The sequence below is a fragment of the Orbicella faveolata genome, unplaced genomic scaffold (genome assembly GCF_042242905.1).
Source record: "Orbicella faveolata isolate gen_17 unplaced genomic scaffold, um_ofav_v1 contig_13, whole genome shotgun sequence".
Taxonomy (NCBI): domain Eukaryota; kingdom Metazoa; phylum Cnidaria; class Anthozoa; order Scleractinia; family Merulinidae; genus Orbicella; species Orbicella faveolata.
The window spans coordinates 26984742-27009489 of NW_028301540.1; the positions used below are offsets into that span (position 1 = coordinate 26984742).

Below are 24748 nucleotides of genomic sequence, written 5' to 3' on the forward strand. Positions count from 1 at the left end.
GGGGCGGGGTACTCCCTTATGTGTGCTATATAGGTACGTGCGGCCCCAAAGGGTGTGGTTTTTCAGCCGTTTTTGTCATAAATAGGCTATCGATTTTGGTCTTAAATAGGGTGTGGTTTTTGTACTCTATTCTTGAATTGGGTATGTTGTTTAGAAGAAGTTACTTCTTCATCATTATTGATAAGACCATAAGCAAAAGCCCTTCAGAACTTATGTTTAGGGCAACTGTGTCAGACGCAACTGTCATAAACCGGCTATCGAATTTTTGGTCAGGTCATGAATAGGGTAGGGAAAATCGCAGATTTCAGTCATAAAAAGGGTAAGGGTTTTGGGAAGTGGACCGTGCACCGCCACCAAATTTTCCTGGGAGTACCCCCCCCCCCCCCCGGGGTGGTGGGCGCGTTACCCTGACCGTGGTCAGAGATCGGAAAATCCGGACCGCGCTTAGAACCAATTTGATTGCAGGACTACCGTGTCCTCTTGGAAAAAAAAGTTCATTACTCGATGTAACAATTCTCCCATTTGTCATGATGAATTTTTTTGTTGTAATTCCTTTATGGTGGCCGGAATCTATATTGATCATTTTTAGGAGAACTTAACATCCCAATCGATGATCGTGAGGACGAAAGGCTATATAAATCTGCTGATATCTTATCCTATCTCTTTAGCCCTATCTTTTCTCCCCTCCCTTTTCTCCCCTACGTATACCCAAGGCAAAGAGTCTATTTGTTTTATAATGCCCACAATGTTGTCTATTTCGCTCGTTCAGTTAAAAGAAAGAATTTAAAACATCCTTCTTTGAGCTATCCGTTCGTGCGAACAGACTTATAGGTCTTATTCTTCGGGCGAATTGGCATCAGACGATTGGGCGAAACAACCGGTTATCCCTTTCTCCAGACTGCGCAAGAGCAGACCGGCCTGGATATTTCACGAATCACGCTTCATTACAGAATGCATATGGCCTGCAGGTCGGTAAGCCATCGAATTAAGTAGTAGATAAGGCTAATTAAATTCCGATGGCAAGTCAATTGTTTATGTACGAAAACCATACGATGTTCTATTACCTAGATTCTCACTGGTAACACCGCGTTTTGGGACCTGCACGCACTTCATACCTTTCAAAATACGAAAAACAAAGCAAATTGACCCAAGAGCTTTGTGGCTTTCAAAGAATGATTAGAATACTGATCTCTCTTGGCAGCTGCCCCCTTGATAGTGATGCGATGTATCTTAGGGCGCGTTCCTTTGGGGTGATCTGGGTCAGGATCAGTGATCCAAGATCACTCGGATCATGGTTCATCAAAGGAACCGATGAATCCGTGACCAGAGGGGATTCATCGGTTCCTTTGATGCACCATGATCCGAGTGATCTTGGATCACTGATCCTGATCCAGATTACCCCAAAGGAACGCGCCCTTATTTAAACTCAGTAAAATTCCGCTCCACTCCGCCGACTTAGTCGCCACTTTCGCAATGTCGCGCGCCGCACAAGGGTGTCGGCAGCATTTATGGTCAGCGGATACCCTAACGAGACTAAAAGGAAAATGGCGGCAGGTACCGTTGGAAAATGTTTGTTCTTTCATCTTCTATTTCATTCTATTTTACCCGTCACAAGGGCTCTAATGTGCGAGGGTAAGTAGGACTAGTTTCTAAATCGCTCTTTTTCACTAGAGATCATCAAGTTTGCTATTGTAAAAGTAATTTTGTCATAAAGTTCGAGGGTCCGGATAATCGAAAATATGAATATTATTGAAGAACAAAACTGTTTAAAAATAGCAACATTTAATCGTGAAACAACACATTTACAAATTGCTTGGAAAACAATATGGTCTACTGTACATCTTGAACCACTCAACTCTGAGCCAATTAGAACTCATTCCAGTGTTCTTCATTAGCTACGACATGTGCGTGCGCTGCTTTTGCTCTTTAAAAGCAAAACAAACTCGCTTTTGACTGTACTTTTCAATGCTATAGTTTTAAAAAGAATATTGCTACGGATCTTGATCGTGACTAATAAATATTCATGACAAAATTGGGACTAGAGAAAGAGTCCGGATAATCGAGAAATCCGGATCATCGAGGTACGGATAATCGAGGTTTGACTGTATCCAACATATTTCTTCACAAATCCCAAACTTTAAGCCATAGTTTACATCTAGCTGGTCAAACAAGTACCAATAACCTGCTAAACCTGCCCAGTCAAAAATACTTGCTTAAGTACAAGAATCATTCTCATTTCATGCACCATCATTTTTACAGTGATAATTGTTGCAGTGTTTCGTGTCAACAGGTATCTCTGTTCCAAACCTTTCAAGTGCTATAACTTTTAAAGTGCCACGACATGTAAGTTCAACTGTAGCAGTTTGTGTATACGGTGGTCAACTCACACTGTCTCGCATATGGGGAAGTGTTAAAGTAGTGCTTGAATTTGACAAAACAGAGGTGCAGTTTTATGAGGCTGAAAGGTTGGTTTATTTTATCTTCTGTATATCTAAAGTTGTAATTTACACTGTATTTTAGGTTTGGGGGTCAGCTTAATGTGAAGATTAAATTCTTCCCTGTAAATATTATAATTATTTTTTAATACAAACGCAAATAAATTTGTCATCTACATATATATATATTTAAGAATATATTGCAATTTTCGTGATACGGAGATGACATATGTGAAAATTTGGACAAATAAAAATATGCAGAAAACATTATTCCTGGAGAGGGAATTATTTAAGACTATCACATTGTTAGTTTGTCAAAAGTCAATTTCTGGGTTATGCTGAACAATGACACTGTACTGGTCAAATGTAAGTTCATAGTCTCAACTCAATTTTTATACTTGATTCTTGATGCTTTTGAGACATCTTATGATTAGCAGTTTACTGAAAAAGTTTTGTTTTATTTCTGTTAATGCTTTTGATAGTAGAAAATCAAGGTTCGATGCTCAAGTTTTCAGTTTCGCATTTTGAGAAACTCGAATAATTTTTTGAGGAAAGGATTTATTTCTCAAATACATAACTCTGAGTAGAAAAGAACAGTAGAAACAATAGCAACCAAAACGTGTAAGTTTATGTGCTTGCTTGACTCAAAACTCAAATGGCTATATTCAAAACTCAAACATCATTGCATCATTTGCTTTTGTTCAACAGTTGTTCTGCCCTCAATCCAGCCAACCAGTATTGGGCATCTGTCTTGCAGTCGTTTGTGACAAGCAGGGATGTTATGGATCATATAGTTTTTAAACACTCGCCATTCAGGACATCATGCTCGGCCATTGAACTTAAAGAAAGGCGAGATGTGAGAATAACAGCTGCATTTCAAGGTGATAAGAGTAATATCGGTTTAAAACAATGATGTTAATATTGTATTGACACCTTGTTCCAACTTTACAGTATTTTTATATTGTTGACTGTGGCTAACTGTGGTAAGCATTAGTTGCACATAATTTTCAATCATTTATTGGTTTTAATTTATAAATAATAATATTACATAGCACTTCCTTAGATGATACATGTACAACGTAGCTGTAAATTCCCATTAACTACCCACGCAGATGAGGCTTATTTTATAATTAGGATTGTGACTTGTTGTCCTCTGGTTATGCATTGAGGGAAGTCATGGAAATAAGCACAAAATAAAATGTAGTCATTTTCAAATTATAATTTTTACTTTTCTATTAAGTCATGTACTTAAATTGAATTCTCACTTGTCAAGTTTTTGTATAATCATACAAAAACAAAGACAAGTTACATGAGTTACACAACTGGATGAGCAACATTTGTAGTCATCCAATCAAACTCAAGGTTCATGTATGCAATATGTTAGAAGAAAATGGAAACAGCATAGCCTGCTGGCAAAGTTTGCTTGAATTGAAGAGTTACGTCTGAGCTACAGGCCTTATAATGATTTTTAAAAGCACTTCAAAATCATTTCCAACTTTCTCCAGTGTGTTAATCAGGCATGTAAACAAGAACTGGGCTATTTTCCAGTTTCTCTTTGTAAAGAATACAATATGAAGTGATATATACATGTGTTGTATTACCACATTTGCAACATGCAAAATAATTAGCCAGATTACCATGACATTATAGAACAAAGTATTGTAAGAGACCAGATGTTAGTGATACGATGTAACTTTTTCATTCTATTTACTGTCAGTACAAGCCTGTGACATGCATGACAGCATAATTTGTGTATTGATTTATTTTCATTCAGTTATTGACTGGTATTTCCCAGCAACGTTCCTGGCAGGGCTGATCATATTTTACAATGCAGAGAGACTCAGTAGGTACATCATGTAACATGCATCATCCTGTACTTGTTATTGGCCTATCCAGTTAATCACCCTCTGCCTCTCTTTATTAATATGGGTTATTGACCAAGCATGTGATCAAGATGGTTGGATATTGGCCCAGTTCTTGTTTTGCTGTTTATGGACTGAGACAGAGTGGGTGGAGGTCCATAAATACACTAAAGACCAATATCCAGCCATCTTGACCGAACAAGTTTGGTCAATAAAGGATTTATTATATGGAACAAGAACACTAGTTTTGCACGACACAGCAGGTAATTCCGAGCATGCAAGATTGTGCTATATTGCCTGCTCGGATAGCCAATCACAGCACAGGATTCAGTTCATCATGCCCACTCTGAAGCTAAGGAGTATGAATCGATACCAGCAAATTGTTGGAGCACTGACCTGTTGAACTTGTCACTAATAGATAAGCTTGGGAAAAAATCATTAGGGTTTGTGGAGCCAGGCAGAAGTAAATATGAGCTTCAAGGAGAGCATTCAGGTATCCATAGCAACCCTGAAGGCAGCAACTGCCAGGCACCATCATTCTGACAGAATCAGTTGAAATACATTGTACTTACAATAATCGGTAAAAGCGAGGGAGGTGAGAGAACAAAAGCACTCTACAAGCACGAATGGCACTCAAAGCAAACTGCATGTTCTTATACAGCTGGAGAGCCAAACATGTAAACCCTGAAAACCCTGTATGAGACCCCCACAGAGCATGACCACCCAGGACCAGCATTGGCTCAAGTTAACTTTGCGTAAATTACATTTAGCTACATAAAAATGCTAGGGTGAGGGAGAAGTCTGGAATGGACTAGCATCCCAGTCAAGGGGCTGCCTCATGCAACAAAAAATAGGGTTTATTCCCAGGACTAAAATGGCTGGCTATTACAATATGTACAGTAATAGGAGTAATTACACAGTTTTGTTGATTTTATCGTTTTTAGGAATAGTGTGTTCTTTTATTCATCTGGTGTCTCACTTGGCCTCATCATGTCCTTGTTGATGCTTGTTTACATTCTTCACAGACTCATTCCTGGGGTAAGAACTTTCAAGTAATATATCAAACACAAAAGACCATGTTTGAACACATTTCCAGATACTGAAATATAATACAATCAGTGGTGCCAAAGGATTTTTGACAAACTTCGAGGTGTTTGGAAATGTGGTCAAAATCTTTATTGAGTTTGATATATATATTGTCAATTTACCTTATTTGAACAACCTGTCTAGAACTAAAAATAAATATACTGTAGCTGTAATGATATTTCCAATAAGAAATAAAGATTTTGCCATAAGAAGAAAGCGGAGAAATAAAATCGTAAAAATCCATGCTAATCCATCCATATCCATCAGATATCAAAACACCATCACTGCCATAGTTTCCTTTCTTCAAGCTTGACGAATTGTTAATGAATTTGAGGTCAGGATTATTAATAAATCCTGATTCTGAAACCGAAGTCGGTTTGCAATTTCTGAAAAATATATAACATACTGTACTTTTGGTTGGAGTGAAATGACCATGGGGCGAAGTGACCGGATACCATGACCTACATTTGGCAAGAGAATGTCATCGCAAAGCGAGTTATATTCTCTGCAAGCAGGCATCGTCTGTTATGTGTGCTCCAATTTTTTCTTTAACCTCTTTTTCCCATAATTCAGAGAGGAGGTGCATATGCTGTTTTAATCGGAGGCTGGAGTCTGGCGGCTTATCTAATTCAGTGGACTTGGGGCAACTTGAAAGACCTGATTGTTAACGACAACCAATGGGTCATTGGATATCTTGTTGTAGTAGGTGAGGGACTGCAACACGTGATAAGTTTGTTCCTGTCCAATTTTTTATCTCACTATTGCTGTTTCCAGTAATATACATGCAACCACCGGGCAACCAAAGTATTATTCTAGTCGTTCTAGTGTGGGAGAAATGTAAATGCTGATATTAATGTCTTTCTTGGCCTGCATAGCTGGCGGGATTTTGCGCGCAAGTGCGGGAGTTTCGGCGGAGGGGCGCGTGACGTGAATGAGGCCACGAGGGATAATCTTTACTACTCACCAATCTCCAAGCGGCGTTCTCGCATGCTAGGAGAATGGTCGTCGCTTTCGCGAGCAAATGCGCGCGAAATCCAGCCAGCTACACAGTCCATGTCTTTCCGTTTTTATTGTTACCGCTGCGAAAGAAGTAAGTAAGTACATGTAAGTAAGTAAGTAACAACTTTATTTACAGAGGGTAACACATAACAGTAAAAAACTGACGAACCAGTGGCCCTCTATCGTAAGTTAAAAATTAAAAACTATTTACACTTGTAAGATAATAAAAATTACGAAATAGAATACAGCTAAAATTTAAAGATATGATAAAAGTTAAAATTTTTTTAAAATCTAAATCTAGATCTGCACAACTAAAAACTAAGCTAAGAGTTTTTGGACAAAAAATATTTTCTAACAGAAGATTTAAAGGAACCAAAATGAAGAGCACTTACACCACGAATCACAGAAAGTAAAAATGGAAAGAGACCGTCTTCTGAAAAAATGAATCAGTCGCAAACATGATGTGAACTGTGGGTGATAGAATTCGAATGATTGACATCTTCACTGACATTTGCATATTAACCTCTTACTGTCCGGATGCGACGGCCGTACTTGGGAATTGACCGAGGGCCAATATTCTCCAGTGCAGCCCGAGCAAGCTAGGTTAGTAAGTAGTTTATTGTATGGCACAAAACAAAAACTACACGGCTTACGGTCCGTATGGCAAAATTTCAACCACAAAAGAACCAATTAGAATGCTCGGTTTTCTATCCGAGCATTCTATATGACAAAACTATTTTGCCGTATAATAAAAATTATAAAACAACATCAGCCGTTCCAAAAAAAAAAAAAGCCTTTCAACCAACAAAAAATAGTCATCAGCAAGATTTGTACTCTCCCTATGACATTTATGGATGCCAGAAAAAAAAATGCTTTTTTGTTACATGGTGACAAAGATCCAAACGTGCTTGTTGTGTTTACAGGTATCATCAGCTTCTGTGTGTGTTACTATCACGGCCCTGTGACGAGCGGCAGAGGACTGGACCTCATACGTTGGATGCTGCAGCTTGTCGGCTTGACGCTACTCTACATGGGCACTCGCTCAGATGTGGTGTCGTTCGGTGTGATAAGCACTGTGTTTTTGTCGCATGTTATCCGCGGCAGTGGCATCCTAATGGGTGTTACAAAAATGATGCCGCGACACTGGTGAGTCAGCAGTCGAGATGGAAAGATTATTTTTCAAGTTCCTCTTCCAAAATCCTTCGCAATCTTACCAAATCTTAGCCATCCATGTTTCATTCCGACTACACTAACACGAGACACTCAAAATGAATAGTTTATTGAGCAGCAAAAGGTATGTGTCGTGATATCTTTCATTCACGATCAATCCGAAAGGTATTTCAAGTAATTAAAGGGCCTGTGTCATGATAATGTGTATACTTGACTTGATTAACACTGGAAGGTTTTTAACCAATAGCAGTTGTACAACTAAGTACCAGGGGCCTTACGGGATAATTTGTGGGTTTCTCATGCAGCTTTACAACAGTTAATTGTAAAACTGTAATTCTAGATTTGGTGTTTTATCTGTTCCGTTTCCAGGTTTTAATTGCTTGTACAGCAAGGAAATTGCTTTCTCTCTACGTCAAATTCAAATGGCAGAGTGTTTTACAGTCAAGACTGCTGTAAACAGTTGTTGAGTTTTTTAAAAAATTACGGGTCCACGAGGGCCTATGGTCATATTGTTAAGGCCTGGGCACATGGTGCAACTTCTTGTGCAACAGTGCATGCAACAAGTTGCAGCATGTCTGCCTTTGCAATATTGCGTGCAATGGTGCAGAGAACAAGTATACATATATATGGCAAGCACTCAAATTTTAAAGAATGCTTGCAATAAAACTAAAACTCCGCAACTCTTTTTTTGCACCATTGTTGTTGTTCACTATCAGTAACCACATGTTCTCTTAGAGGGCTTCCAGAGCCCCTTGAAGTAATAACAGTACATAACAAAACCAACTACGCCATCCACTGGATAGTGATTTATCCATTGGATAGCATTATCCACCTTTCGAAAAACCAGGCCTGATATAGATGTATTCCGTCTTATAAGATAATCTGTATCCTTGCAACGAAAACCACTAAAAAACGACCCTTAAGATGTGGCCAAAAATATCTGGAAACGTATTTCTCATCTAACGCAGCAGCACGACTCGTTTTGACGCACAGACAAAAGGCAACTCAGAATGAATGAATGAATAAATAAATAAATAAATAAATACGTAAATACATAAATAAATAAATACATAAATACATAAATAAATAAATAAAATAAAGTAGTATATTTACCGTCGGCAGTGTTAATAGCACAAAGGCTAGTGGCGCCTAGCAAACAACTGAAACAAATAATTCAAATTGAACATAACTTTGTTAAGAATCCCAACTGGCCCGGGGCAAACCAGTTGGCTATTTACAAACTGAGAAAGACACGTAAATTGGAAAGACACCGACACCTGTCTCCTTTAGTAACTTTCATTTTTGACTTTTCCTGCAGGGTTTCCTACAGAGTCTATTACTTCTTCTTCCCTCCAAAACACAAGTTCCTATCACAGGAGGAATATGTTATCCAAGGATCCCAGGAAACAAGTCGAGCTTTGGACGATCTGAGAGAATATTGTAACAGTCCCGAATGTAACACGTGGCAAGTGGTTAGCAGGCTAAAGCATCCTTCCAGGTATGGCGACACTAAACTTGACGTTAAAATATCTGGTCGTAACTTGACGTGTAGTTTCATGCCTTGAATGCCGTTGTTACAGATGACATCTTCCGGCGATTAAATTTGCGCTTTTACACTGAAACGTTTTAACCAATCAAGAGAAGCTCAAAGCAGATAAAACGGTATATAGTGTCACTGTCAGTTTTGTAGAGCACTCAACAGTCCCTAAATGGCAACAAAATTCCCATGAACGTTCCTAAAGGCCCATTATTAGTGCTAAAGCTTGAACTACATGTTCTAACTTCAGTCTAAGGTTAACTGAAATATGGAATATCTTGATAAAACGTTGTTGTTTTGCACGCATTTCAAACACTCATTAATCGTTGTCCAGCATGGACTCGACTCGGCTTGTGATGCCATATACTGTAGAACGTCCTGTGTAGAACCAAGCAGAATTAGTGATCAAAACAATTCAACGTTTCATTACTCTTTGAGATGCTGTCTGAAGCTGGAGACAAACCTATGATGGACTCAAGACAGTCCCATAGCAGGAGTCGACATAAGGTGACATCGCTCCTGACAACGGACAAACGTCTTGCGCACGAACAGTCCCGGCCAAAACTGCTGCTATTAAAAGTCTGAAATCTGTGAAATGTTCTCGTATTAAAGGCATTTACTGAAAACTTACGATTTGTACGACGATTCCCAATAGAAAATTTAGTTATTGTTATCCATCAGCTTGAACACCTCGTATTTTGTTTTCCGATAGCTGTATCTCGGTTTTTCAAGCCTCTTTCGTATTACTCTTCAAACTCGTACAACATTACACGCAACGAAAACGTGAGTGGTGCTGAATTTTTGCGTTCGACTGCTTTGTAACACTGCTCTTGATTTCCAGATTCGCTTCATTCGTGGCCAGCGGACAGCACATTCTGGAAGAGGAAATGAAGATCTACGACTACGATCCCACGCCATGGCTGACTTCTGATAGCGATGGAAATGACAGTGATCCAAATAACGATCTGTAGTAACATCGCTTACATTTCACGAAGCAACATCAGTCATCGATGCTCCAGATCGATTTGTGCCCAGCGCCCTACAGTGAAATTTGGAAACATGTGGAGATGTTGAGTGAGGGTCCCGCCCATAAGGCAAACTTTAGCCTAATGGGAAGGTGAATGGGATGCGCCCTACATGCGCGCCAAATGCGCCAAGAGAATAGAAGTTAAAACAGTGGTGGGTCAGTTTGTCCAGTCTTCGATGGGCAAGGCATTCAAAAAGACGAACCTCAGACTGAAATGTGGAACATAAGTGCTTCAAGCTGGACTTCAACAACACACGCAAATACATTTTGGTGGTTTGTTTTTTAGACTTTTTCTGTTAAAGTGTGTAAATATTGCGACAGCAATAGGCAGAGAGTTTTCGGTGCAGTCGAATATCGCTGAATGCCAGTCGCTTGATACGGCGTCCGTTAAAGCAGAATTTGACAATTCATGACTAGTTGGTATGTATTTAGTTAGTTTTTTATTTGAATTTTTGAATTTGAATTTTCGAACTACTAAAATTCTAGCATGGTGCTAACCTGCTTACAGACTTCAAAAGAAGTAGTAGACTTCTCCACACAGGCTAACATGGCCGCCGTGGGTTAAGGAACTAAAACAAGAGTAATAGGCCATTTCCGAGTTACCTTGTGCCTCGGTTTCAAAACGAGTCCTCGTGCAAAACCTTTCATATGAAAATGACTTTGATTTTCATGAATGGTTTCGCACGAAGACTCGTTTTGAAACCGAGGCACAAGGTAACTCGGAAATGACCTATTAGCTGCCCATCTCTCGACCTCGATGTGATTTCTCCATGCCATGTTAGAATTTCAATATTTCCATATTTAAAGCATTAAATTTAGCAATGGATTGGGACGGGGAAGGAAACATGTATTTAGTTAGTCTAGGCTCAGTCTCCAGCCGTGAGTGCTGTGGTGGGAGGGTCGTGCGCGCACCGAAACACGCACGGCTTGAGACTGAGCCTAGGTGTTCACTCGAGCTTATTAATGTTCACACGTTTGACAATGTATGTTTTTTTTTTATTGTGCTTTTTATTGCTTCAACAATAAACTTTTAAATTTACACTTTACAGCTATCCAGTTATGATTGCTACCTTTTGTACTAGCATTTTATCGAACGTTTCCTTTGCAAATTTACGGTTAGTGATACACTAAGACACAAAACAAAACAAAACGGTAATCAGATAGGTTTTGTATGTTTTTTTGTGCCGAAATCTTTCCGAGCCCTCCTCCCTCCGCCCAAGACCCCTCCTCCTTCCATTCTTACAGTCAAGGGCCCTCTTGTTTTATAAGCGACATTTTACAGTATAAAATTGCTTTAAACAATAGTTTTTAAGTCCTTTAGCTGAATGTCTTGCGCTGCAGTTTCTTTTTTCATATATAATTTTATAAAGTAGAATATTCCCTACGTTTGTTAGAGTCTTGTGACTAGTCTTGGCTCTATTTCTACGAAATCTAAAAGCCCGCGCTTTCGACAAGGAACGATATGGACTTCCGAGTTGGTCACTCAACAAAAAAGGCTAGGCTCTGTGAACGAGAGTAAACTACGAATTACACGTGCGCGAGTTTGCTCTGAAGTCAGCAGCTTTTGCTCTTGTACCTGTGTGTAAAGGTGGACAGACTTAACATATAATAAGTAATGGTAATAGGACTGAGTGGAGTCCAATTCGGTCTGTAATCACACGAGTGATAACAAAATCGGACGACCGCGCAGCGGGAGTTCGATTTGTTTATCAGCAGTATGATTACAGACCGAATTGGACGACACGAAGTCTTATTACCAATTAATCATAAAAATTACAGTTTACGAGGAAAGAAGAATTAAAAGACTGACCAAGGAGGCGTAAAGTGTTTAATGCCGCTCTGAAAATGAGTTTGGTTGAATTGAACTACGACTTTGAATGTGATTGGTTGATTTAAACTACAACTTTGAATGTGATTGGCTTATTGAACTGTCCGATAACAACTTAGCGAGTGAATTAGTGGAAAATAGGAGGTTTTTTAAACCAATCACAATCAAGGAAATTGTAATTTTTATGATTAATAGCGTAACTAGCGTACGTTCCCTGTCTGGCTACGACTGATTGCAAGGGCTTTTTGGATCCTGCTTTAACTTTAAACTCCCGACTGAATTAGGCTAATCGGGAGAGTTTCGACCGACGCGAGCTGCGGTGGTAGAGACGGGTCAGTTATTCACTCAGTGGCGCTTATTTTACTGTCAACTGTCAATGGAAGGTCAAAAAATGGTTGATAGCTGAACCTCTCACTCAGTGACAATTGAATACAGTTCTCTACGCCAATTATCAAAGGAGGGTCTCTATGAGCTTAAAAATAGAGACAAATTCTAATGAGAGTACGTTTAATGTCAACTGTCCAAGAATTGTGCCAGTGAGCTATATTGCCAAGGGCAAAAAAGTGTAATTTTTACTTTCAACCTCGGCTTCACAAGAGGGTCTCAGTGGGTTTCCACCTCAACAATACAAGAAATTTTTCCGTCAAGCAGCAAAACTACCGTCTACAGTTTTAAACAGTTGTCGCCAGAGCGACACACTCGCCGAGACAGACAGTGTATAACCGCGCAAAGCCTCTGCGTAAAAATAAGCAGAAGTCCACAAGCGCGAGACATTTTTCACTGTACAATTCTTTCCACAGATTTCTTACCATTACACATTTCCGTTCCACTCTGCCAGATCCATTGTGTTTGACCGGCGCTCACGACCATTGAATGACGCATCGCGGGAAAAATCTTCAGTTTAGAAATGGTCTCTTGACTCTCCTACTTCATGAGTTTGGATTTCCAACGCTTCACTTACGAACTGTTGAACCTGAAAGGCGGACCAGGCCAAGCATAGTTGTTTTCTTTCATCCTAATTCCTTCTGCTCACGTAGCCGTGAAATGCCGCAGCTTTCACAGAGGTGATTTTACACGCTTCTTGTCTCTTCTTGTGAGACTTTGTCGTTTTCGTTGCGGTGTCGAACGTTTTGGAGCTTTACATACTTGACTATCTGTGTTCAAATGAAAGCAACACAAACAGCCCTTACTATGTGTCAAATTGTTTGCTCGGGTCACCTGTTAACTGGTGTTTAGTCAAACAACGTTGATTGTGCCAGATTTCCCTGAGCTGTGGATCAATTGATCCCTTGATTGTAGTGAGAAAGAGAGGAATCTCGTAAGGGTCTTCTGCTATCCTTTACTGCCATTACTCTCTTCTAAAATCTCACTTGTGTCTGTAACTTTGTTTCCAACTCCAGCTGTCATTTTGTCAAGGAAATGACAGCAAATATAAACAATATTTTGGGAAGGAATAATTGGTTCATTGCTTGCAAAAGTGGCAAAATTAAAGATCAACATGCAAATCAGTAAAAACTGCGCTTTTTAGCTATTCACAGCCGATAACCGAGGGAAAGCTGTATTAAGGACTTCATTGTAATTTTTCTATGCTTCCTTAAGCGGCTGTCTGGTATCGTTTGTAATTTTTAAGGCAAGTCAAACTTTATTGAAATAAACCACTTGAATTCCGCACCACGGACCACTGCACACTAGAACACCGGTAATATCACTCATCGTTTATGCATTTCATCATTTTTAAACCTATTATCCAACAGATATCTCCATAGTACCAGCCCCTTTAAACAAAAATAAACTTTTTATTTAAGATATTGAAGCAAACCAAAGCCCCCAAAGCGGTCGATAATGCTCTTATGTCATGTCAGGTCTCGGACATGGACGTATTCAATCAAGAGTACTCGGGTCTTGGCTAGCAGTGTTCGAAATATACTAAGTTTATTCAGGCTCTCTTGGCTCCAAACAGTTAGACACCTGTTAGATATTTGTTTTAAAGTTTGGATAACACGGGTTTTAACACTAGTAAATAGCGCTGTTATTTACCGGTAGATTTGTATAAGCAACATGCACCTAGGCAAGATTCCTATGAAGCCAAGCGTGAACACAATGGCTGCCACGGTCCCCGTATTGAACAAAAGAGATGCCATAAATTATTTACCGGTCGGCTCTCATAAAACTCCTTGGCGAACAATAGTAGCTGCATATAGCGGAAAAGTTTGCACTGTAAAGGTGAGGGATAACTTTTCTATATTCGAATATGTTTGCCTTTCTAGTTCTGGCTCAAGAGATAACTTGTCGTATCGACTGACCAACCAAAATATCAAAACTTATTTACCTAACTTTTTTTTCCTAGGCTTAGCCATGGATTTTAGGCTGGTCTTCTGTTCCCTATTATTTGTCATCGTCTCAGTGTCTGCCAAGGCGACACATCGAGGAAGTAAGTTGATATTTTCCTTATCCTGAGATTTATAATTGTAATGTCAGTGCTATATTATTTTATAATATGAGCTTTATTGATCAGCAAGAAAGTTTAGTGAGCTGCTCTCAAATTAAATATTGTTTAAGAGGTGACAAAATTCATTTAGAACAGAATGGCACCCTTCTCAAGAATTGTTCGACTTGAGTGGATATACTTACTTGGAGTAAAATATTTAACTTGGATAACAGCATTTTAATACTATGAAAATGAACTTCAGTCATTTTTCAGTTTTCTTTTTTAAAACAGTTCAAAAAATTCAGTTGCCATTTTAGCACAATGTTTGATCGTAAAACAACGAAAGAAAATCAGACGAATACTGTTCTTCTTATGAGTTTACAACGAGGGACAGAAAGAAAGGCGTCAAATAACTGAAAATAACTGCCAGGTTTAGTTAATGTCGTGGTTCAAGTCGGTTACAATCCATGGACAAATCAAATATTTATCGCAAAAGGCGGATGTTAAAACCCACAAAAGTTGTAATTCGTCCAGTTGTGTATAGTTTAATGAATTTTAGATTTTAAAAAGAACTTAAGAAAATAATGTTTTGGTCGTATAATCCAAATCTGAGGAAATAATTATTTTGTCATATAATCCAAATTTAGTTCTTCTTGAGTGTTATTGAAATCTGGTTTTTAAAGCTTCTGAGTATGGGCAAACGCACTATTCAAAAATCCCAAATTTCTTAGCAGTTTCTAACACCAGAAACAACTACTGATAATTTCTATAGCTAAGTTTCTCTATCTTAAAAATCGGCACTTGATCGCAAATTTCTGTAATTCGAAAATCAGAATTTATTTACGTTATTCCCTCCGCCATTTCAAAATAGACCTGTTTCAGGTTATTAAGAATTCATGCCATATTAAGAAATGCTCCATCTATCAGCTGATGCGGGTAGATTTCTACTTTTCATTGTATTTGGCAAAAGCGTCTCAATTTTAAGGAGAAGCTCAGTTGCATGACAAGTGAAATTAGATATACGAGGATTGTGACATTTTATGACAAATACTTGCCTTAAAGCCGCTAGACTACCACTTATTGATAGCTATGATCTGTTCTCGCCAAAGAAAAGCACAGACCATTTCAATTGCAAGCTCGAAAACTAGAGTCATTTCTGAAGATCAGACACTCCTTCTAGTATTAACTCAGACAATTTGAGAAAAATTTTGTCGAGACAGGTTCACTTATAGTTGATAAGTGTCTTTATTTTTATGACCTGTTGACCTGTCGTTTTGAAAGGAGAAATCAGATGTTAACCTCTCGAAAATTTAACGCGGGTTTATAAGGACGTTTGGCCTTGTTATCTTACAGTCATTTTCTAATGTGCATCTAAGCACGAAAAGAGATGGAGAAACTTACTGATAAGAAAAAAAGTTCTGACTTTTTAAACAGAAGGTTTATTGACTGTGGTTGGTGAGGGTGAATATTTCCCTCTAGGGAAAACTTTCGCTACGCCAAATTGTGAGCGAAGCCTGCGAAGCTAACGACAATTTGTTTTCTTTTGCCAACTTGAAAGGTATATTCAAAAGAAGTCCTAACCCGTGTCCGCCCGGATGTCCCGGATCATGCGCCCCGTCATGTACAGCGGTATGTTGTGCGCCTCCACCACCACCACCTCTTCCACCTCTTCCACCACCACCACCCCCACCACCACCTCCTCCACCCGGTCCCCCTGGCCCTGATGGTCCCATGGGTATGGCAGGCCCCGCCGGACCCGACGGCCCGAAGGGACCGCCAGGACCTCCCGGACTTCCCGGCCCACCCGGTCTTCCCGGACTTCCCGGTGCACCAGCTGGACCCCCAGGACGTGACGGCCCCATGGGACCTCCCGGACCCTCCGGACATCAAGTAAGTTTGATGATTAGTGATTATGAAGTCCTTAGCCTTCTCCACTAGGCAGATGTGGATGAAGTTCCAACAGCTAATTATACTTGCGAGAGGCTAAATCATGTTTTGCAAATTGCACAGCTGGTCCTTAATTTACCTAACTCTGGGAGCACCATGCTACTCATGTTTCAAGTTACGCACTTACATTTTACATTCACAGCCTGCTGGGTCATGCTAATATGTAACCTTGAGTGTTAACATCTGCGTTTTTTTTTTCTTCAGGGACCACCCGGTGATCTCGGCCCTATGGGTCCCCCCGGAAATCCTGGACTGCCCGGACCCCCGGCTCCTCCTGGTGGCATGCCCCCCTGCCCACCGGTTTGCGTCCACACTTGTATCAAGGCTTGTGCACCCCAATGCTGTCACGGACGCAAGAAGAGATCTCACCTCTTGGAATAAGAACAACGACAACATCAACTACTGCAGCTATTTTTATACTCCTGTTCCGACGAGTGATACCAGTTTTTATCACACCGCTGAGCGAATAGTATTTAGTGATACCCTTCCGAAATTGTCGTCTTTCCTGTTAGAGTTTAGGATGTTGCTTTTGAGTTTGTTTTATGTTGTATATTTATAGTGAAATCTCAGCTCGCTTAGTTTTTGTTGTTTTGCTTTTGAAATAAAAACAGTTGTAAGCTTTCAGTGGAAAGGTACGTGAGTTTCGAGGCTTCGTGCATCATCAGTTTCTGGCAATTGCCCTTGATTTGTATTCCCTTGGCCTTCAACCGGCTTTGGTGTGAGAGACATTGCATTTACTGATAAAGTTGTAGGAATGAAGGAATTATTTGAAATGTTTAATAAAATTACCTCTCTTAGTATACTTTTGACTAGCCTTGTCCGATTTGACAATTCCCCGTTTTTCCCTCCTTCACTGATGAGGGCCTCCCAGGGGTTTTGGGATACAAGAGAACATGATCATTTATTTCAAAGGAACAAGGGATATCTCTGCTTCTAAAGGGAACTTTGACAAAACATTTAGGGAACAATGGAATTTGTTAATAGGAACAAGAGGGAAAACGTGAGATTTTCAAAGGATCAAGGGAACATTCTACCCCCTTGGGAGGCCCTTACTGATGCGTTGACCAATTGATTATGTGTTACCAGGAGTAGGGTAACACTGATGTCATCCTCTTTTAGCTGTGTCATAAATTCAGGTCGGATTCATGAATGCGTTGCAAGACACATTCATTATGGCCTTTTATTAACCTGAAATATCGAAAGATAGAATACAAATCTCTCATCTCTGTCAACTAACACCAAAAAAGTAACTTACCCGGGACGATAAGAAACATCGCCCTAAAATGTGCACGAATAAACGCACTCATCCCCGGCTTTTGATTGACTTGAAACAGTGAAAGATAACAGGTAAGTCTCCTTAACCAGCACTATGAAAAAACGACGCGAAATCGGCGCGAATCTGAGCCAAAAAGAAACGCGAAAATTCATAACGAAGGGTTATCAAATTCCCGTCCTTTTGCTTAAGCAGAGAATATATCTTAGTTTAGCAATATGACAGTGGTATTTTCTTCGAGGGCACGCTTTCATTGGCATGTTTTCGGGGAAGAGCTAGGGAAACGCTTAGATTGACAACCCGTGGAACAGACGGGTGATTTTGACGCCTTCATTGGTATCCCTTGCATTGGAGCATTCGCGTCAGTCGTTCGAAAATCATCATTTTTGTACCAGATCCTAAGTCAAATACTATGGTGCGGAGGTAAAAGCGCCCTCCTCCATTAATCAGTAGCCCAGATTCGATTCCAGCCCTGTGCCATATGTGGATTGAGTTTGTTGTTGGTTCTCGCCCTCCTCCTAAGGTTTTTTCTCCGGGTTCCCCGGTTTTCTCTCCACAAAAACCAACATCTCCAAATTTCAATTTGACCAGGATAGGTTACCCGCATGAAAACTAGCTGAGGCTGACCTGGCTTCCTTTCTAAATATGATAATTTTTATTTAATTTTAGTTGTTTTATAATTAAGTTTATATTAAAGTATACGTGTAATAAGCATTTCGAGCTGCAACAGAGTCTTGAAGTGAGATTTGTTTAAGGCAGTATTCCTGTTTATTGTCACTCGACCCGAATGCTATATGGGTGCCTGCCGAAAGAGAGCTGGAATAGTCTTTGTCGGATGCATTCAGTTCATAATAACGCGTTCACTTAATGGGATTGAAAAGGAGAGGCAATAAAGCCGTATTAGAGGTGCTTTGCCAATTTGTGTGACACTCGTCTCCGCAAATTTTCTGAGCCCGCGAATTTTGGCCAAGTTGTTGTTAAGCGACATATCCTTACAAGTAAGGTGCTTGCGTTAATAATGCTCGAAATATTCTCGCTATGATACTCAGACTAATTGTATAGGTAATCATACGGTTTCGAGTTCAGTTTGGAATTAATTTGCACGACTGAGCTTTTTGAAAATTTCACAAGTGCAAATTAATTAGAAAGTGAACGAGAAAAACCGTATGATTACTTATTAATAATATAAACATGAAAAAATTCGCGCGGAGAAAATGCCGGAAGATCTTCCTTGAAGCCATTTTTTTCTCATTCGAGAAAACTTTTTTCAAAGTCTTGGCACAAAATTTTAGTCATCATTTTACGTGATATCATTGGCTTAGAAAATTTCCTATTGTCTTTCAGCCAATCATAATCCAGAATTACGATGTGTAATTTGCACTGGTGTTACACTTTTTTCACTGGTGGTACACTTTTTGCGCTGCAGTTACACTTGAACTGCACTGCCCTCAGCCAATCAGAATCGAGATTTTTTTTTCATGTATATTATTAGGTTTATTATATAAATGGAATCAATCTTTGAGCTGTATGTTATTTCAAAGCGACAAACCAACCTTCCAATAACTGTGGAGAGTCTTCTTACCTGGAAAAAAGGCACTGTTGCGTTCTCTACTCCACATTTTTGTTTATTCAATTGCTTGAGTTTATCTGTTTATGTGCTTAATTGCTCGCTTATTTGATTTCTAGCGCTCTTCTTTGCTTACTATTTTCTCCCCTTGGTTAATCGTTTCATGATCTACTACCAAATTGCGTGCATCTTCATTTCCACTTGATTTATCTCACGTAATCACTTATATTCAATAGTAGTTAACTATCTCCTCATGCCGCCACTTACAGTCTAAGTGTGTTTGCCCTCAAGGTGACAGTCATTCAACACTGTTTTTCTCTGATAGTCTTTTTTTAGCTTCAATCGTCCAATAGAACCCATGAAATCAGCTAGAAAGAAACAAACAAGTTGTTTCACCTACGTGAAGGCATTACGAGTAATGTCACCTTACCTTTCATTATCATCTATTGATCTTGACGAATTCTGGCTTGTCACCTGATGCACAAAAAAATCAGCTAAAACTGAGACGAATTGTATCTTAAGTGCAGTGGTAAATGGAAAAATGCGCCGTGTTGGAGTTTTTGTATCCCTCAGAGTACCTTTTCAGCATATTTGCACGAACAGCCGCCCACGCAAGCTGTCGTGACAGGTTCGACTGGAATGGAGAATTCGTGGAGATGTGCACTGGCGACGTGTCGAGAGTTTGACACAAAGCACGCAAGCTAACTTTTGATGATTTGGTGAGTCCACTTAAATATTTAAAGTTGTGTTAAATGTACCGAACGTGAATTTACGATACATTCTATTGCGTCGAGAAATAGAGCAAAAGGCTTGGAGTCTTCTTTTCAGTTTGAAGGCAGCGCCTAGATGTTCATTATTGTTTCCTTCCCCAAAGCTTCATTTTTTATAACAGAAGTTCTGCTTTAAAAAAAAAAATGTTCTGCTAAAAAGACTGCCGAAAAAAATGTAACCTTGATCTTTCTTCGGGAATGAAGACAAATGTTTTCAAAAATGTGAAAAAGAAGATTCTCGTGATCTTGGAACTTAATTTGTCCCCGTTGTTAATCAACCCAAGAAATACAATCATTTACCTGACGCATGAATTGCAGATACACCATATTGAGATTAGAGAAAGCCCCAATGTCAAATTTTGCGCTGAAATATTGTCGAAAAACATATTTTTTGATGTCAAGTCTCATTCTGTTTAAATTGTCGACGTAAAGGTCTCTCCCAATTGATGAGAAGCAGTGCGGCCATTGGGAATTTTTTGGTAAAAGTGGATTACGTACCACGTTTTGGCAATGCAATTAGATGTCTTGAAAACTTTTGACCAGGTAGGTCTGCAAAGGAATTCTTTCTGTTTACAGGCGAACTAAATCGTCGCAAGGGTTTGATTATTAACAATGCATTCTTGTTTATCTTGGTGAGGAGCAGAGTCCTATTCAAAGGTCGATTGCATAGGAATCCAGTTTTTGAAATCTCCTCTCGAACTTTTGCTAGCCGTAACAATTTAAGCAAAGAATAAGTGTACCGGGCAAATCTCAGCGATACAATATCAAAATTTCTTGCCGGGATTCAGTGCAATTAAACTGCAGTTGAGGTAATTGAACATAGTCTCAATTACCTTTATGAATTTACTGAATTGTTTGAGCTAAAACGTTGTCTTCAAATGACGTTCACTCCGTTGCTACTTATTAATAGGTCGTACGTTTGCCTTAACAGCTCTAGACACGGTAGATAAACGATGGTCTTTCCATGCGCGCCTAATACCGCCATTAAACAGAATCTAATCCTACGTGAAGGAGGACCATACGAGGCATGCACTGGGTGAGGTGAAAGTGAGTAGTCTCGCAGACCTATTCATGTTACTAATTAAATACTGATGTAAATGCAGTCCAACTACAACGTAACTCTTATGTAATTTTTCCTTTTTTCCTGAGGACAGTTGCAGATGATTGACTTCGATGCAAATTCTAAGATGCGCTAACAACAGCAAATGCCTCACTAACAAAGTGTGTAGAAAAAATGTACACTGATTTATACGGGCCGCAAAGACTAATTGAGCGAGCGAATTCTTGTTGATGTTCTTTTAAGCAAAATATGTTTCTGTGCTTCATTTACCTGTAGTGAATAATGGGCTTGAATTCCATGAATACACATCATGATTTTTGTCCCGCACCAGATTGGAATTTCTGTTTGAACGTGTCGCCCTGCATGTAACTTGTTGTGATGTGATTCATTTTGTATTCCATGAAGAAAACAACAGATTCTTTTGTTTTCCTAGCGGTCTACAGTTAAATAATCATTTGTTCTCGTATTTTGATAATATTTTACATCCAAATAAAGCACGCGCCAGGCAAGATCGAAAAGAGTTGTTTTGTTAATCACTCGGAGATTTCGCTGTTTTGTAACCAAGTGCAACGATCTCTAGGTCAAACAGAGTGCTACATGTATACAAGCTTTAAAAAGAGTGATTGTGCATTCATTACTGATCACCAGTTCAGAAGAGCTATTTCTAAGAATTTTATAGTATTCAAGGTTGTGCTCTTAGGTCAGAAGCTAGTGATGAGTGATTACCTAGCGTACGTTAAGGAAAAGGTATATCTCCAAATGCCCTTTGTTAAAATTGCTGAAAAGGGTGCAAATTGGATAAATGTTTTAAAGATTCCCCTTTGTTAAAAAGATCAAGGAATAAACAACAGAAAATGAAACTTTCATTTCAAACGCCAGACAATGAAGATCAAAACAGTAGATGACTTGATTTTGACTGTCAGTTCGTTTTCGATTTCTAGACTCTATGGGAACGGCAAAATTCTTTGTTTGTAATTTTCTTTCCTTCCGTTGTCACCGTATGTGAAAAAATAAAAGTTCATCATCATATGAAGGAGCTTCTAACTTGTTTAAAAATTTATATGCTTTGAATTTCGTTGTAAACCCTCTGAATCTACTTAACCATCTCTGCACATTTTTTATTTCTTGTTTTCAATCAAATTGTTGTTTTTGTTCAATGGAAAATCGTTAATTTAAATTGCAAGTTTTGCAAATCACAGTCACAGAGTGACCTGAGAAGAGACAGTACAGAAGTAAACGTATCTATTTGGATATATTTTAACCTTGATTCTGCTTTTTGTTTCCACTAAGGCAACACGTTTTACATGCTGGTGAAGGTATGAAGCAAAACAGTCCAACCGTGAACACAATTTATTGCTTTTTCTCAAGGTGCAATCACCAAAAAACATGAACCAAATGATTAATCAAGCAATCAGAAACAATTTTCAAACCATAGAATGGTTCACACAATGATTAAGTTTCCAAGATTTGTCACGCTTTGACGGGCGATCCGGGCAATTTTAATTAAACATCTCACTTTCATGTAACTTTTAAACTGACGGAGGTCACCAAAAAGCATTGCTTTCATTGCAAAGTTTAAAGGTATCTTTCTCGGTGGTAAGACGGCAGCTGCACAAGGCATTTGAAAACAGCACACGCTTATTGCTTTTTTTCTCAACTCCGCTCCCCCCCCCCCCCCCCCCAACTTTTATTCATTTTGTTTGCCATTCCCAGAGGAAAACACAGAAAGGGGTGGAATGACCTAAGCAAAATACTTAAGGTTCATAATCATGCTAGATCCCCTCGATTCAGTTGGTATGAAGACATGACTTGGCGCATTTAGTTGAAGCTTTGCTGGTCTAATAGTTGAGATCTATGCTTAAGGGGAACAAATTTTCGTCTAAGCCGTTAAAATGCGTCAGTCCTTAATGAGTTACAGAAAATTATTTTGCAATTGTCCTACTGAACGGTAGGTGACAAGCATGAGCATTTCTCGTGCTGGTCTTTTCCACATATCAAAGTCCAATTGAGGTCAAACGATTGTATTGGTTGAAGATGTTATGTCTGTGATACACTATCATACATTGAAACGAAATCCATATAAACCTAATACAGTAGGGAGTATATTTTTTGTTCTTTTGACAGGCCTTTCATTGATAACCTTTTAAGACTAAGACTCGATGACATTCACAATCATTACTGAAGTACAGCCTTTCCTACTGTAGCCTTTATAAAGAACGGATTTTGGATATGGATCAACTCTTCTTGACGGTAGGTTTGTTTATCAGCAAATTGGCTGAATGATTAGATGATCTGAAAACTTGCGGTGAAACATTTTTTAAATGAAAGAGCACCTCAATAAGAAAAACAAATAACTTGTTTTGCGCATCACATAAGACCAACTACATCACGTTCATCATGGTTGTCACAAAAGTAAGGGGAAAATGCACTGTCTACAGACTTCAATGTTGGGTTTATTTATTTTGTGCTATTGAGTGTCTTTGCATGCTGACGTTCAAACACAATGTTTTTCTCCTGCAGAGGAACTGCCTTTGAATGTTTCTGTTATTTTAATTCTGCACTGCACAGAACAAGGTGCTTTGAAACGTGTGCTGTACAAATTTCTTATGTAATACTCTGGTAGAAATATGACTTTTAAACGCTTCATTTAATTTGAAGCAGCATCATTATCTTTTGGCCCAAAACCAGCTTTCAAAACTAAACAAGTTTCTTTCATGCTGTTGCTGTTATCAGAAAGAACATGTGGTCTTTGCGCGAGGATTGAACATCACTGTACTGAATTTATACTCATGTACGTAGATTGCCATTGTTGCACTTACGAACCATGGTCTCACAATGAATGAGGGTGACGCACTTTGAGCTCCATTTTAATTTGATTGCGTCTAAAGCTTCATCATGCATGCACATCCACATGCGTTACGTTGTTTGGGTGGGGAAACACTAAGCCTGATCGCAGGGTGAAGTTCGTTTACAAACTTTGCAAATATCTCCCGTCGTTACAATTTCTTTTTTAACTGCAGCAGAGTTAATCTCAATCCAGTTTAGTAAACAAAACTGCAAACTGTTTAGAGTGGGGATAAGAGAGAAACATACCATTGTTGTTGTTTATAGTGGTCAATACGCTTAGCTACATCTATCTAGTTCACAGGCATGCCACTTAAACTGAAAGAAACAATTATATCAATAATTATACCATTAAAGGCAAAAGAAAAGGATTTTTGGTTAATTGTGACGATGAATGCCACGTATGAGGAACTTTTGAACTGAATAGCTGCCTTGCTTTGTCCGACGCAGCCACATCTTCGCCACGCAGAAATAAGCGACCGTCATCGGAAAAAAAATAAAGGTAAAAGCGATTCATTTTCGGTATCTGTTAAAGTTAAAGTTCTAGACTAATTGTAGGGTAATCTAATAACTCACAAAACATCGCTGATAACAATTTCAGATATTTAATTGTGGATTGACTGCTCTAAACGTTCGACCTATGTGGGTCTATCTTAGTCTTTCAGTTTGCGGAACATCTAAGGGTTCACATTTGGATTAGTGCGAGCTTGTGCCGTAGCACTTTCAAAGCCAATATGTCGGACAAAATGTTTGGCACAGAAATTGTCCTGTAGTCTGCTACTCTTCAACATTCCACTTATATCCCATAAATATCGATAGTTTCCCAAAGTTTTCTATGTTCGTCTCAGTGTTGATCACAGTGTATGTCATTAACAATTAACGTTGTTCTTCTAGACAGTTTCCTTCATACTAACC

General features: G+C 39.1%; 3 protein-coding genes and 2 long non-coding RNA genes across 5 annotated transcripts in view; 3 read left to right on the top strand and 2 right to left on the bottom strand.

Moving 5' to 3' along the window:
* Positions 1-11162, top strand: LOC110041591 (nuclear envelope integral membrane protein 1-like). Its single transcript, XM_089285247.1, has 9 exons — positions 1-1632; positions 2291-2465; positions 3144-3316; positions 4210-4282; positions 5242-5335; positions 5957-6089; positions 7306-7528; positions 8871-9050; positions 9931-11162. Exons 1-9 carry the CDS (start codon positions 1509-1511, stop codon positions 10058-10060), a joined length of 1305 nt encoding a protein of 434 aa, XP_089141373.1. The 5' UTR covers positions 1-1508; the 3' UTR covers positions 10061-11162.
* LOC149115834 (uncharacterized) lies at positions 5976-6447 on the bottom strand. The gene is made up of 2 exons (XR_016206146.1): positions 6311-6447; positions 5976-6227 (listed from the first exon to the last, which is right to left on the bottom strand). It is a non-coding gene; the product is annotated as an uncharacterized LOC149115834 (long non-coding RNA).
* The window catches only part of LOC149115835 (uncharacterized), an 18021-nt gene continuing 4377 nt past the window's right edge, over positions 11105-24748 (bottom strand). Inside the window, exon 2 of the long non-coding RNA XR_016206145.1 lies at positions 11105-13098. This is a non-coding gene — a long non-coding RNA (uncharacterized LOC149115835). The remainder of the gene's footprint in view (positions 13099-24748) is intronic.
* LOC110041408 (uncharacterized) lies at positions 14141-17121 on the top strand. Its single transcript, XM_020746685.2, has 4 exons — positions 14141-14167; positions 14292-14375; positions 15931-16262; positions 16524-17121. Exons 2-4 carry the CDS (start codon positions 14300-14302, stop codon positions 16698-16700), a joined length of 585 nt encoding a protein of 194 aa, XP_020602344.1. The 5' UTR covers positions 14141-14167; positions 14292-14299; the 3' UTR covers positions 16701-17121.
* LOC149115836 (uncharacterized) overlaps positions 23140-24748 on the top strand; it is a 6467-nt gene continuing 4858 nt past the window's right edge. Inside the window, exon 1 of the mRNA XM_089285254.1 lies at positions 23140-23239. Within this exon, the coding sequence (XP_089141380.1) occupies positions 23219-23239 (21 nt within the window). The 5' untranslated portion in view covers positions 23140-23218. The remainder of the gene's footprint in view (positions 23240-24748) is intronic.